Genomic DNA, 14,783 nt, shown 5'->3' with positions numbered 1-14,783 from the left:
GTGTACAAAGTTAACAAGCACTTAAGGAGGCAATAGATGTGAATTCATCTGAAGAATGTTAAATGTTATGTTTTATTTAACGACGCTCGCAACTGCAGAGGTTATATCAGCGTCGCCAGATGTGCTGGAATTTTGTCCCGCAGGAGTTCTTTTACATGCCAGTAAATCTACTGACATGAGCCTGTCGCATTTAAGCACACTTAAATGCCATCGACCTGGCCCGGGATCGAACCCGCAACCTTGGGCATAGAAGGCCAGCGCTATACCAACTCGCCAACCAGGTCGACTTCATCTGAAGAACCCTCAAGAAATCTGAAGACATCACAGAACAGAAGACTTTTTACAAAGGTGGGATGGGGTCTATTTCACGAAAGTACACGTTTCAAATTATAGCGAGAAAAAGCTGCAAGATTTAAGGCTTTATCACTTACAGGCGTTTCACAAACGTAAGTTCTGTTGAGGAAACAAGTGAATGCACTTCTCACTGAATCTATATAATATTCGTCAGACAATTTCATGTGCATAGCTACGCTTATTACAAATTTATGTGTATCTATATTTTCTCTAATAGGAATGAGTCCGAAGCTGAAAATCAGTAGACTTCGGGCTTGTAAACATACAATGCGATAGCTTACGACATTTTGCTTCATCATATTGTTGTTGCAAGATGAAGAGCATGAGATACAGTGGTAGGGGGAAGCAAGTTAGTAATATGAATTATACTATAGCAATATTGTGTACGGTACGTAAAAATCTGCAGATCTGCTGGTCATTGCTTTTGTGCTTAGGAAGTGAGAAGTTCAGCTATTTTTTACAGTTCTTACTGGATTAAGCAACTGCAAAGTTACTTTATTAAAATTATTAGTATTCTTTATAATTTCCATACATATATTGTTACTAATGTTTTCGGAATGAGTAATAATCCGTATACTAGCAAGTTTATCTGAGGTATTTATCATAATCAGCAACCACAGTCAAGGTCACCTTTCTTCTGGGTAAACAATAATACATTTCTAATTTCATTAATATAGATGTTTAACTGATTAATTTTTGCTTTGACCTCAGTCATCATAATATATTCAAGCCACTGCCTTCAGAAATCTTACCAATGCATTTGCCTGTTGTTTATGTTTCTGAAATTAAATGGTTCTAGTTTTACAAAAAGCTTTGTTTTTTGGGTGCATATCTAATCAATTAGCCTTCTCACTATACCCCACTTCATTCTTTATTTATTTTATTGGTTTACTTTATGACACTGTATCAACATCTCAGGTTATTTAGCATCTGAATGAAATGAAGGTGAAAATGCCAGTGAAATGTGTTCAGAGTCCAGCACCGAAAGTTACCCAGCATTTGCTAGTATTGGGTTGATGGAAAACCCCGGAAAAAACCATACGAGGTAACTTGCCCTGATCGGGATTTGAACCCGGGCCACCTGGTTTCGCGGCCTGACTCACTGACCATTACTTCACAGGTCTGGACTTCATTCTTTAAATTTATAAAAATATCTAACCTAAAAAAAAAAATAACAACCAAAGCTGATGTCTTGCTCTAGTTTTGCTAAAAATTGGATGCAGCGAAAGTTGCCTAGTTTCTTCAAGAACTTTCATGTCGCCTGTGTAGTAACTATATGATTTATCCATGCAACCTAGTTTCACTGTACAACCTAACTTTAAGCATTCTGCTTGCAGTATGATACATATGGTGTGGTTCCAAAACTGAATCATTTCTAGAAGTTCCTCTCTTGTATAAGAGAAAGCAAGCTAAGAATTTAAAATATTTAACTTATTGAACTGGATTCTTATGTATAATTTCAATACTGTTGGTAGAATTCGAACAAAATTTCTTTTTTTCTATTTTTTTTTTCCTCCCCCCCACGTTTTTTCAAATTTTACTTACAGGAATATTTCATTCTAATGTTCAACGTCTCACGAAATTATTTAAACTTCATAAGGTACATGTACACGGTTCAACTTTTTGTGGGTGTATGCATGCCTGGCATTAGAAAACAACAACAACAACTTTTTGTGGGTGTATGCATGCAATTTTCAATTAAGATGCATGCAGATTTTGTGCATACATAGTGCATCATGTTGAACTTCATCTTCACTACGTGTATGCATATAAATGAATAAATATTAAATATCAATTCAATATTTAGGCCCAGTTCATTCCCAAAATTGTGGCTGAACACTCCATATGTACTTGTACTTGCGATAACCTTCAACAAAGCTGATCATACTTGCCTCCATTTTCATCTTAAAAAGTCCAACATCATCAAACAAATCAATTTTCAGTTTACTGGCAGCACTATAACAACTAGGTAAATCATCTATACAGCATATAATCAAATAGATCCCCAAAAGCTTTTTCGTTATACAACAATCAGCTGCTCGCTACATGCTACTGTTGAACGAAATAACGCACAAGATACCCATCACCAATGAGTAGCTTTCAATTTCCGCATGCACTATCATTTCTAGTGGAAAAAGGCAAGCACAATTGAATGCGTTTCATGCACTACTGAATGCATTACATGAATGTGTAAAATTGAAAGAAAAATTGAATTGTCTAGATGCAGCTATATACTACCATATAATTGTTTCACAAAAGGTAAGACTTATGCTGACAACTCACACCTTTATTCCTACCTCTCTGTTGAGCCATCGTTTTCTTTTGTCACGTCTGGTAGATGCTCCTCTTTCACTATATCCTCATTCCACGTCTCTTCCTAAATAAGCAAAATGCCATTGCTGTACACTAAACACAATATGAACTCAAGTAGGAATATTTCATGAAGAGCAAATTATTACATATAAATTGAAAAACAGGATTGTTACTGGAAAAATGAAACAATTCCATGTGTGAGCAATCTGACCACTGTTTACTCAAAATAAGCTTTTCCTCTGCTTAAACACTGTATGGAACAATCGACAATCAACTGGAAAGAATGGTGAATGGTGAAAGATCATGTATATAAATTTGTAGAGTGCTCTCATTAAAGCCGTTTAAATGGTATTCATATAATCAAAACAATGGCCTTAACTGAACAAAAAGAATGCAAGATCTGGTGAACGTAATAATGTTACCCATCATGACAATGCTGTTAAAATATAAAAATCACATTTTCGAAGTTAATATAGGTTTGAGAGCATTTATTTATTAAGATGTGGCGGTCAAACAATAAGAAGTATGTTTTTGTGTTTATTTGATTTTTGTGATTTTACCTGTTTTGTGATAGATGTCATTTGTGCAACAGTTGTCAATGGATGGTTCAGCTTCTTCCGTCTATTTTTAGACGAATGTCCAATTTCTCAATGGATGGTTTTGCGTTTTTTATTTTTTATGCTCAATTCGTCAATGAGCACCAATTTTAACTCAGATTTGTGAATATTTAATTAATAGAAAGTGGACGGTTTTTGGATTTTCAGAGGGGCCATTGTTGAATATTGAAGAGCTGCGATCTTTATCTGTTAAAATACTGTAGGCTATAATGTAAGATAAATATGTGTGAAAATTGTGGAACTATGGAATAAGCGACTTTTCGTAATGTCGAGATCAATTAAGGTTAGATTTGGTTTGTTCAGGCTTTTGGTATGCCTTTCATGTACATTTTTTGGTAGATACAGTAGATAGAAAGCGAGTTTTTGTAAGTTCGACGATCAGTGACAGGTTAGGTTTGGTTTGTGCAGACCTTTGGTATGCCTTTCAAGTACATTTTTTGCTAGATGGGTACACATATTTAAGTATAGTGCTACGATTGTGAAAAGTAAGTTATTTTGTAATTTTTTCTTAAAAATTGTATATTTTCAGCCTTTTCTTTTAAATTTTGAGTTTATAATATTTCATGAGGGTTTAGCAATTTATACTTTTTTTCGCCATTTTTCAGTAATTTTCGTTTTTGAAGAAAAAACATGATATACAATCACTTTTGAAAGAAGAAACGCAAAAAGAGAACCGTCATGATGGGCTACAGTTTTACACTGGTGAATACTATAAATGCAACAGCAGGCCTACTTTTATCCTGACCAAAACTCCCTAAAAATGGGTGTCTATAGCGTTGGTATATTACTGTGAAAAAAAACTGCCCTCTTCTTCATGATGAGGTCATACATGCCGAATTCTTTGAAGAAAATGTTTCAAAATGTCCAGATTTTAGTTAGAAGTAAACTCTCTGAATGTAGAACAAACCACTCTTTTTTTTTATTGGGTTATTTTACGACGCTGTATCAACATCTAGGTTATTTAGCGTCTGAATGATATGAAGGTGATAATGCCGGTGAAATGAGTCCGGGGTCCAACACCGAAAGCATTTGCTCATATTGGGTTGAGGGAAAACCCCGGAAAAAACCTCAACCAGGTAACTTGCCCCGACAGGGATTCGAACCCGGGCCACCTGGTTTCGCAGCCAGACGCGCTGACCGTTACTCCACAGGTGTCAAGCCACTCTTCAAATATTGAGGAGTCTCGGTGAAATCTGGACATTTGGTAACCCTTCATATGGTCCATGCTGTGATGTAGACCTAACAGCATGTCTGACCTTAAAACAGTGGACCCAGGTTCAAATCCTGGTTGGTACAAGTTACTTGGTTGAGGTTTTTCCCGAAGTTACCCCCTCAAATAACTGAGGTACAATTGCTGGGTAACTTTCAGTACTGAACCTCGGACTCATTTCACTTCATTAAATTCAACTTCATCTGTCATCTTTCAATAGATTTAGGTCACCAGCAGGATGTAGTACCGTGATTTGCACAGAGATAACATCTATCAGAGGAGGCTGGAAAATTCTCGGGATTGAAGTGGCATTCATCATTCATTGTGGACTTTGATGTTATGAACCTACATGACACCGAACAGTGAATCAAGATACCTACAATAACGTGAACTTTAGCTCAATATAGAACGCAACAGGATGTAGTAACGTGATATGCATAGACAGAATCGAACTGAGAAAGCTACAAAACTACCAGGAAAATGGAGGAGTATTGATTGCGGACTTTGTATGACCAGGTGTTATATGGATGAAATCAATAGATGGCACCAAATAGTGAATGACGATACTTAAAGGAATGAGATCCTGCAAACTCAAACAATCATCCCTATCTAAGAATGTCAACACAATAATTTTAGCCTCAGACCGCAGTGCAAACCTTTGGGTCCTCCTCCGCAACAGAGAGAAATAAAACCCTACATATGACATACATACATGGCGATCTAAGTCGAATGACGTCAGGGTAAGAAATCGTTTCACCAAATCCTTCCATTTCTTTCTACAGATATACCTAGATCAAATATGGACGTTACATGCCAAAAATTTGCTAAATTAAAAATGTCAGGGCTGTTGCTACATTAAAATTAATGCAACTTACTTCAATTTCAGCTTCAGCCTTCACTGCAGGAAGAAAATAGGTAACTTCATTTTCCTCGACCTTTATGCCTGGTATGTCTCCATAACTTGGGTCGAAAGATTCCATCTTGACCTTGTCCACACCCAATTTCAAGGAGTTTCCTACCTGTGCATCAAGTATTATATTATAAACAAACAAACTGTAATTTAGTTATGGATACTAAATTCATTTTTATAGAAATACGATAAATCATGTAATCACCATTAGTAAGGATTCTCCATTTCCAATTATATGATTCTGAAGAGCCAAAGGATCTACATCGGGTTCTGTTTTAATCCCATCCATGACAACTGAAAAGAAAACATAGTTTTACTTGTCTGAAAATCACACATCGACCACAACACAATTTTAGCATTATACTTACTAAAAGCAATTAACATTTTCTACATAGGAATAATGAATTACATGGAACATTATTGTAAAATCACAACAGTAAATGGAATGATTTGCTACAACACAAATTTAGTACAACAGTCCAGTATAAATTGGGAACATCGTATAAAAAATTTATATTACAATAATTAATAGCATAAATGAATACCGTAATTATAGCATTACCAAGTTACGGTAGAAATATATTTACGTTATTGTGTCCTAGACGAGTCATAGATACCGTAAAGAAAAAAAATTGAATGCCGACGCAAATTTCACACCCAAAATAAGGGTCGAAGATTTCTGTGATAGTGGGAGTCGATGGAGTGATGCAAGCAGAAGGTATCACTCCGCCGAGGTGGAAGGGGTGGACGGCAGTGAGGGGCAGCACATACATTTCATTTCCGTGAGTTTCCTTATTGATCACTGAGAAGAAGGTTTTCGTAAGGTCGAATCAATGACAAGTTAGGTTAGTTTAGGATGTGCCCTTTATTCCAAGGAATACCAAAAGCCTAAACTAACATAACCTAACCTGTCACTAATTCATCCTTACGAAAACTCGCCTTTTCTGTGTGAAAAGTAGGCAATGCACGGATATGAGATGCATGTGCTTCCCCTCCCTGTCGCCTACCCCTTCCACCTCCCTCGAGCGATCTCGCCTGCCAGCACCTCTCCACCGACCAGCACTTTCGACCGTCATTTTCGGTGTGAAATTGGAGTCGGCACTAATTTTTTTTTTTTCGTATACAACTTATGACTCGACACAACTCGAGGACGTGAATACAATTGCACCTTAACGTGGTAACGCTGTAATAAAGAATCATCGAATTCAGTATAAAAAATTTACATCCAGTGTTTCCGTACTTATGTTTAACAAAGTAAAATTTGAATAGCAGTACGCAAAAGAGAAGTGTAATAAAATCACTGCTATCTTTTACAGGCCACGGGGCTGTCACAGATTTAGTATTTGCGACAGACTTCTGGAGTATGGGAGTACCTGTGACAAACGTTGGAACTATCTGTCATTTCGCTAATACATCATCAAACCCCTCTAATATCGTCAGAAATCTTAACTACCACTATCAAAGATAAAGTGTTGCTTAGACTATTACTATGTTCAAGTTTGGCACAGTGCACAAAGAGTTAAACTCGGAATTGACTCTAACATACAGACTTAAATAGCAACTAATAAGGGATTAACATTGTAATAATCTGTTCTAGACGTGAATGTGATAGATTATACCATAATGCTCTTTTAATGACATCTGGTGCTTTCGTCATGCAAGTAAAAAAGTGCTCGTGAGCACGAACGCTCCTGAGGTTCTTTTTCAAATTCAAACTTTGTTGTACGAACAAAATCTTAATAATACAACAGTTTTGTCTTTAACTCATTCTTGATGTACGATCCGGAACAAAAGTGTTCCTATCCATCCATTATATTTTACAGACCCGATAGGGCTTCTCGTATTTCTTGGTTATAATCCCTTTCAATTTAGTGTGGACTTAAACAGAGAAATCGACATTATTCAAGAGAATAAATAAGACTGCACGTGAGGAACTTGAATTGATAGATCTCCCGTCTCTTTCAGTTCTGAAATATTTGTTTTAAAAGGAGAAATCATAGTCTTTGGGGAGCTTAAGACAGAATATACAAAAAGGCTCCAAATACTGCGGAGTGTTTCAAATTGTCTGGCTATGTTCGAGACAAACTACTTATGCCCCCCCCCCAAAAAAAAAACTCACTTACGAAATACCTGAAGAACAAAGTCCGATGACCATTTAACTAATTCACATCTGCAGGACTGTTTACGTGTAGCTATAAGCGATTTTTCCTTGTGCATTCAAATACAAGGATATCATTATCACGGTGAGTGTTTCAAAAATTCATTTGTGTTTATTTATTTGTTTTATGTATTCATATACTTACTCCTACTGAATCTATTCCATTTCATGGTGCTCGCTCACTTAATATTACATGCGTGTGACGCTCACAATCTTTAATTGATTGAGAGCCCATGGATTATGATATCAAATTAAAAAAACTAAAAAAGTCTTTTCCACTGCCAGTTGAATTATGAATGTAGCACACCTATCACATAACGGTACTGTACCTAAATCAAGTGACATCCGCAATACGAAAAATGATGTAGGCCTACGCGCAAATGTTGTAGTATTTATATTTCTTAAATAGCCTAGCCCAAGGCTATATAAATGTTGGTCTAGATTACAATGACTTAAATTTTAAACTCACTACTTGCTTTGAGACATACGTAAATAGGCACGAAACTACTTTTCTCTCGTCGTCTCGTCTTTGAAATGATGGGAAGCATTCTTATCACAGAGTTTCAGTAAAAATATGAAGCTTAATGTATATCCTATTTCGAAGAATAGGTCTACGTAATGCAGTAACAAAACTCATTGTCCTAAATACTGTATATACAGTATGAAACCCTGCAATTTACCTTAACAAAAAAAACAAAGATCTACCTAATTATTTCGCTGCACGCAATTACCAGATAAAACTTAAATATCAAGTTTACTGCTTGCAGAGAAAGGAACATATCGTACCGTAAATAAATTTGTACATACATACAGAAAATAGGCACGCAATACGAAGAGTGGTAAGGCTATGAAATCGAAAGAATATCAAATGAAAAGCTAACGAAACAGAATTTTGCGTGGTAAGCTTCAATAAGTTTTTGTCAGACATTAAACAATCTTCAATCTGGAATGATTGTGTGAGAAAGTTTTTTTTTTTTTTTTTTACATCCTGTCATGACATTAGCCTATTTTGTTTGCATTAGTTTCCGTTAAACTCTCATTCACAGCCGATGAAAGCTAACGGCAGTATTAACAATATACATACATAAAAACCAAAAGGTAAAAACGAACGAAACGTATAACTCGAATGAACACGATTTGTTCCGCCATGGTTCAGAATCGATTCTGAATTGTCTGCTCATGCGCAATAGCTCAATAAGTGTTTCACATGACTTGAACCGATTCAGAACGGGTTCTGAACTTCCAGCTTCCTGTTTCAATGTGCTTTGGAACTTATTCGGAACGAATGAAATTGATTCTCGATTAAGAGCAGGAACTGGGAATGCTATACTGCACACGTATGCGCAAATGGTTTAATCCGAAGTTGAGGTTAAAACGCTTCGAGAATGGGCAGTTTAAAATAAGAAAATAGTCGATCATGAGTAATTTGGTAGGCAATAGTGATACAGTATACAGAGTGGGTTAAAAGTTGCTTTCCCCAAACACTTCCTTACATTTAATTACATTCAATTTACATTTGACTACACATCCCTTTACAGATGTTCAAAATGGAGGCCCTGTTTCTCGATATACAATTCACGTTGTTTAGACACTGATTTACAGGTGACGGAACATAACTCACGATTTGGTCGATATGGTCTCAGTTCCAGATTATCGTTTAATAGGCGTCTTAAAGTGGAACGATTAATCCCCAGTTCGAGAGATCTCCTTCTGATGGACTTAGATGGCCTGCTGACGTAACTCTGAGCAACGAGCTGAGCATTTTCTTCCGTTCTAACAGTTCTTGGTCGTCCGCTTCGTGGTAGATCCATAACACTACCCGTTTGCTCATGTCGTCTGTTCAAGTTTCTAATCGCTTGGCGTGATGGCGGTTGAACATCAGGAAATCTTGTCACAAAGTCTGCTATCACCAATGCTGTGTTCTTACTGTACTTCCACCAACGTTGTAGCACAAAAATACGTTGTTCTGTGGTTAATTTGCGATTCATTGTAAGAAACAAGCACGTATTGCATATAGAAGCAACCTAACGCAATAAAACAAAACAACAACAATAACAAGACATGACATTGAAAAAAACAATTGACACAGGAACATGGTTGTCAACCCACCAATTATTTCACCAGCTATTAGTTTATTCAAGTTATGACATCTGTATATGTGTACAAGTATGGAACCTAAGAAGGAATATTGGGGAAAGTGACTTTTGACACACCTTATATTTTATGACGAATTAAGTTCGGAAGATGAATATAATTTTAATATGAGAAGAAACTCAGAAGGTCGTAAAAGAAGAGTTAAAGAAATGTTTCAACAACGTAAAATCCCGAACTAGATCCTGAGAACGTACTTAACCGGCGCATGCGTCGAAATATATTCGATATTTAGTTCGAAACGCGTTCTGAATTGTTTGTTAGAACAAACCTACTGTTACAGAATCAACACAGATCGATATCCAACAAAAATATAATATTCCCAGCTGCAGTGTTAAATAGCTGTTAATTCCCTTCATCACTTGCAGTGGAATCGCTTGTTAATTTGTCGCAGTTCTTAAAACAAGTTAAATGTTTTAAGCAGTGGTTCCAAAAGTGTGTGTCGTGACCCCCTGGGGGATTGTATAAAGAGATGAGGGAGGTCGCAAGATTTAGAAAACAGAGCAAAAACGCCTTATTAGCATATATTTATTTTGTATTTAGAAACATAATGAAGAAAATTACGAACATAAAAAATAAAAAAAATTACGGTAGTGATGGACAGAATCGAATAATCTGTTCTCGAATAATATTAATAATCGATTAATTTATTCGAATAAAAGTTATCGAATGCTTTTATCATTCGAATAACAATTTGATTATTATTATTATTATTATTATTATTATTATTATTATTATTATGGGTCTAATGTCATGAGCAAGTAGATGGTGCATTGCTCCACAACGTCGTCTGTGATGATGGTTGACCTCCCACTGCGCTCCTTGTCATGAACATTTTGGCGTCCTGCTGAAAATTGGCTACAGCAGCAATCCACCGTCTGCTTGCCCATAGACCTGGCACAGCTGACGATCAATTTCAATCGGCGCTATGCCCTGTACATTCAAAAACTTTATCACTGACCGCACTTCACGCGGCGGGTGCTGGAATAGGAACGTCCATCTTCAACCAATGAAACAAAGCTACTGAGAGCACTAGGGAAGTTCCGCTAACGCATGTGCCATGCCAGGACATTACTCTATCACATACACGTAGTCGCTTCGCGCAACATATGGTTTGCTAGCTTTGGGATGAGCGGAAAAGTCACTTTATGGACGCGCCTCGTAGTGTACTTACGAAAACAGAGCCCTTATACATTCTTCTGTAAACTCATGTTCACAGTTTACTATGCAGTATCATGACTACAGCCCAGATGTTTCGCAAAATGCCGTTTATTACTGACTTGACATGTCAAAGTTATACAGACTGAAATGCATTTCGAGGTATTTGGGAGTAATAGAGGCAATTTTTATTTTGTCTATTTAACCTAGCTTGCTGTAAAATTGAAGATTAAGTGTCTATTTTTTTTAATTAACTGGAAGTATAGCTTATTTATTTATTTACTATTTTCAATTATTTTAACAATCAACATTTTACTGCTTTCAAATTACGTACCCTTCTTATGTGTGAGTTTAATGTTGACTATCCTATATTTTAACACTTCATAAAACATATTTTATTATTTAAATGAAATCAAGAGTATGTTTAAAATCTCCTTCCACCTACCCAAATGCCATTAGTGAAAAGTGCAAACTGTAGGCAAAATATTGGGTTACAGGAAATAAAACAAATCTGCCTCGTAATGACTAGGTATGTAAAATAAATATCATATAAATAACGTGATAAATTATATTACGCCTTTTCTTACAAGTAGGCTATATCATTTTAATTGCCTTTTTTGTATGTCTGTAGTGCCTTTTCTAGATTTACAGTGCCCTTTTTCATGTTTTTAATTGACTTTTTTGCTTGTCTTTTTTAAGTATAGGTCTAAATGCCTAAACATCTGGGGTCTAAATCATGACCTTAAGGTTCTTTCATTAGGAAGAAATTGTTACTGTATTTTCTCACGTAATTATATGTTGCTGGGGAGTAAAGGTGAAGAATGACTACAAAGCACCTCGGACAAGACAGAAAACGAAGTATTGGATTTTATTATAGCACACAGGAGGATAAAGCCTCAACTTTGTGTATCAAAGTGTGAGGGGTTGGGAGTCCATTGAGATTCCAATGCGGAAATTATTACACAAAGAAATTAATGATATTGTGAAATATTGTTGTCTATACCATTTTTTTCGAGCTGCAGCATTGCTATACCTGCTATAATACTGAGGTGAGTGTACCAGTATTCATACTGTATAGATTTAGTAGGTAAACGCGTAATCTTGAAGATATGATTTGTGTAATGTAACGGGAGTGATGGTATTTTTATCTTTGTATCTATCCCAATTGGCCTGAGTGATTCTGCTATCCCTGCTGTCCACTGCAATTGGCCACAGCGATCCCACCTCTTTGCATCTATCTCCCAGCAACCAATATCAGAGCAAATTTCGACTTTTATTTCAGTCCCAAATTAGCGTCGCCCCTTAATTTTTCTTTTGTTGTCAGTACATATAACTGGACTACAGAGCATTCCAGGTTAAGAATAAAGCTTGGTTTTATGGACCCTGCCTAGTACACTGTAAAAGCTGTGTGGTAGGTAGGCATTCCTACGGTAACTGGTCATTTGATGGAATAGCACCATATGCCCAATGCATTTTTCTTAACCTGGAATCCTCTATAGAAGCCAAGTAGGTAAATAAATCATGCCTACCTTCAGTAGCACTCTCGCAGAGAAATGACTTTTGAACAGTTGGCAAACTGTTGCAAGGCGCGGGAAAAAATGATAGTTCATCTTGGCTTGATGTGAATACTACATTGCTAGCATTAGGTGCGTTCAATTCTTCACTTGTAAGTGCTATCATTTCAACATCACTTTGCTGAGGTGAAATAGATTTGTCAGTTTCCTCTATCTTACAAACAGTTTGTGTTAATTTACCGCTAACATCACTAGCACTCTGGTTATCACTTTCCGGAGAACTCCTATTCTTAGAAGGCCTTCTTGTCTTCTTTTTTGATTGAAGGTAGGTAGAGCAGGATGGAAAAATAGACGGTACGGCAATCTGATGAGGGGGCACATTTAGACCTGTTCTGTCCAAATCCTCATCAAGAAAATGTAGCGAACAGACTGCTGAATTTTTAGATGAGATCCAATCTTTCCTCCTGATTGCCTTGAGACAAGCTGCCTTAACATCTGAGCGTTTCTCTCCTGGTATCCTACAAAAATAACATACACTTCACAAATCTGACATACGGAATTATTCACTTGTTTAGTATAGCATCAAAAAATACTACAGTATTTATACTGCTAGCGTCTATTACGTTAAATTAGTAGTAGTCAAAGGCAGAAATAAACCACACTTCGAGACAGTACGACAGAAAGTGATCCTCAAAAATGAACCAATAAGTTAAAATGTGGAACATATTCAAATATTTAAATAACATTGTTGTAAAATTGGTAGGCTACTACCAATATAAATATAGCCTAATCTACAAAACATAAAAAATAAATAAAATCAATATATTATTATGATGTACCGAAGTACATATGATATTTCCGTGCAGAAATTCTGCGTCAAAATTTTATGAAGAATGATTGGAACGGAGAAAAGATCTCTCCAGCACCGGGATTTGAACCTGGGTTTTCAGCTCTACGTGCTGACACTCTATCCACTAAGCCACACCGAATTCCCATCTCGATGCCAGATCGAATTCTCTCAGTTTAAGTTCCAAGTTAAAAAGTGACAGTAAAGACTGTGTGGAGTGTTTCAACACCCCATCTACTAGTTAGGCCTATGTGTCCACATTGGTTCATTGGTCCACACCTGTGGAGTAACGGTTATCACGTCTGGCCGCGAAACCAGGTGGCCCAGATTCGATTCACGGTAGGGGCAAGTTACCTGGCTGAGGTTTTTTCCGGGGTTTTCCCCTCAATCCAATGTGAGCAAATGCTGGGTAACTTTCGGTGCTGGACCCCGGACTCATTTCATCGGCATTATCACCTTCATCTCATTCAGACGCTAAATAACCTAAGATGTTGATAAAGCGTCGTAAAATAACCTACTAAAATAATAAAACAAAATTGGTTCATTGCTGAGCCTCAGTTACTGAGAGTGCATAGAAAGAATAAATTGTATGATGTTTTTTCTCCTTATTTTATGTAATAAGAAATTAAACTGTTTGTAAACATTGTTGGTAGCCTCAGTTTTACAGCAATGTTCATTATTAAGACTCGTTTACTGTCCTGTTATCCTTTTGTGAATAAATATATTTAAAAAAAGGAACAGAAATACTTATCTCAAATAATCAGTTGGGGTGAAGAAACACCCCACATAGTCGCCTATGTAACAAAATGTATCTAGTCCTCAGAAGGCTAAGTTATTAAGTTAAGTATGTTGACACTATTTGACTTTATACAATCAAAACTTATTTATGTTAATTGTTTCTGTTAGCTTCCTGCCAATGCTGTCTGTGGTATGTATCCGATGTGATCAGACGTAAATATAGGGAAAAAATTCTAGTCCGGTCCTACCGAGCAAAAATCTCAGAAGCAGACACTGCATATAAAGCTGTAGACTTACTAGCCTTTTATTCTCTTTCTTTTTCTTAGATCCTCCTGAATTTCTGACAAACAGTGAGGGACCTTCTTCTTTAATGCCATTTTTGAAATGACAACTGCAGACAAGGGAGTATTTTGACGGTTCTCTGTCAGCTCTCCTGCAAAACGATTAATAAAATCACGTACAATAGAAGCATTACTATAGGCTAGGCCTAAATTTTCTTAATTTTAACTCTGATATTTGTGTATAAAGGTACGTTTTTTATACAAACCTAATAGCAGTTATCCATTCCTTGGCTTTATTCTTCTCCTTCGGAAATGAAAAATACCTACAAAAATCTCTCTCACTATAGTGCCTGCAGCCAGGGACGAAACACATTACCATCTTGATGTAGGCCTACCGGTATACTGTGATAACTAAACCTCGTGTACTTTGAATATACACACGTACGAATATAAAAATTAACACAACTTCTAAAAATGTACTTAAGCTACTTAAACTACTTTTATACTTTAATTTAACATTATAAAAGTACGC

General features: G+C 36.4%; 1 protein-coding gene across 15 annotated transcripts in view; it reads right to left on the bottom strand.

The window, feature by feature from the left end:
- LOC138693422 (zinc finger protein 235-like) overlaps positions 1-12,917 on the bottom strand; it is a 42,644-nt gene extending 29,727 nt beyond the window's left edge. For 3 of the 15 annotated variants that reach the window (XR_011330329.1, XM_069817471.1, XM_069817477.1), the window contains exons 1-4: positions 9,184-9,630; positions 5,610-5,698; positions 5,370-5,513; positions 2,640-2,731 (exon numbers count right to left, since the gene is read on the bottom strand). Coding sequence is in view for 14 of the 15 variants with exons in the window: in XM_069817471.1 (XP_069673572.1) it covers positions 2,648-2,731; positions 5,370-5,513; positions 5,610-5,698; positions 9,184-9,550 (684 nt within the window). In the remaining variant the exon portion in view is untranslated. Of the gene's footprint in view, positions 1-2,639; positions 2,732-5,369; positions 5,514-5,609; positions 5,699-7,534; positions 7,575-7,707; positions 7,859-9,065; positions 9,092-9,183; positions 9,635-12,400 lie in introns of those variants that run through there. The other 12 variants (XM_069817451.1, XM_069817445.1, XM_069817410.1 and 9 more) reach the window with 11 other exon arrangements.
- Positions 12,918-14,783: the final 1,866 nt, after the last annotated feature.

Source organism: Periplaneta americana, chromosome 2 (assembly GCF_040183065.1).
Source record: "Periplaneta americana isolate PAMFEO1 chromosome 2, P.americana_PAMFEO1_priV1, whole genome shotgun sequence".
Taxonomy (NCBI): Eukaryota; Metazoa; Arthropoda; class Insecta; order Blattodea; family Blattidae; genus Periplaneta; species Periplaneta americana.
Note: the sequence above shows the minus strand (reverse complement) of the source record. Positions and strands in the feature narration are given on the sequence as shown.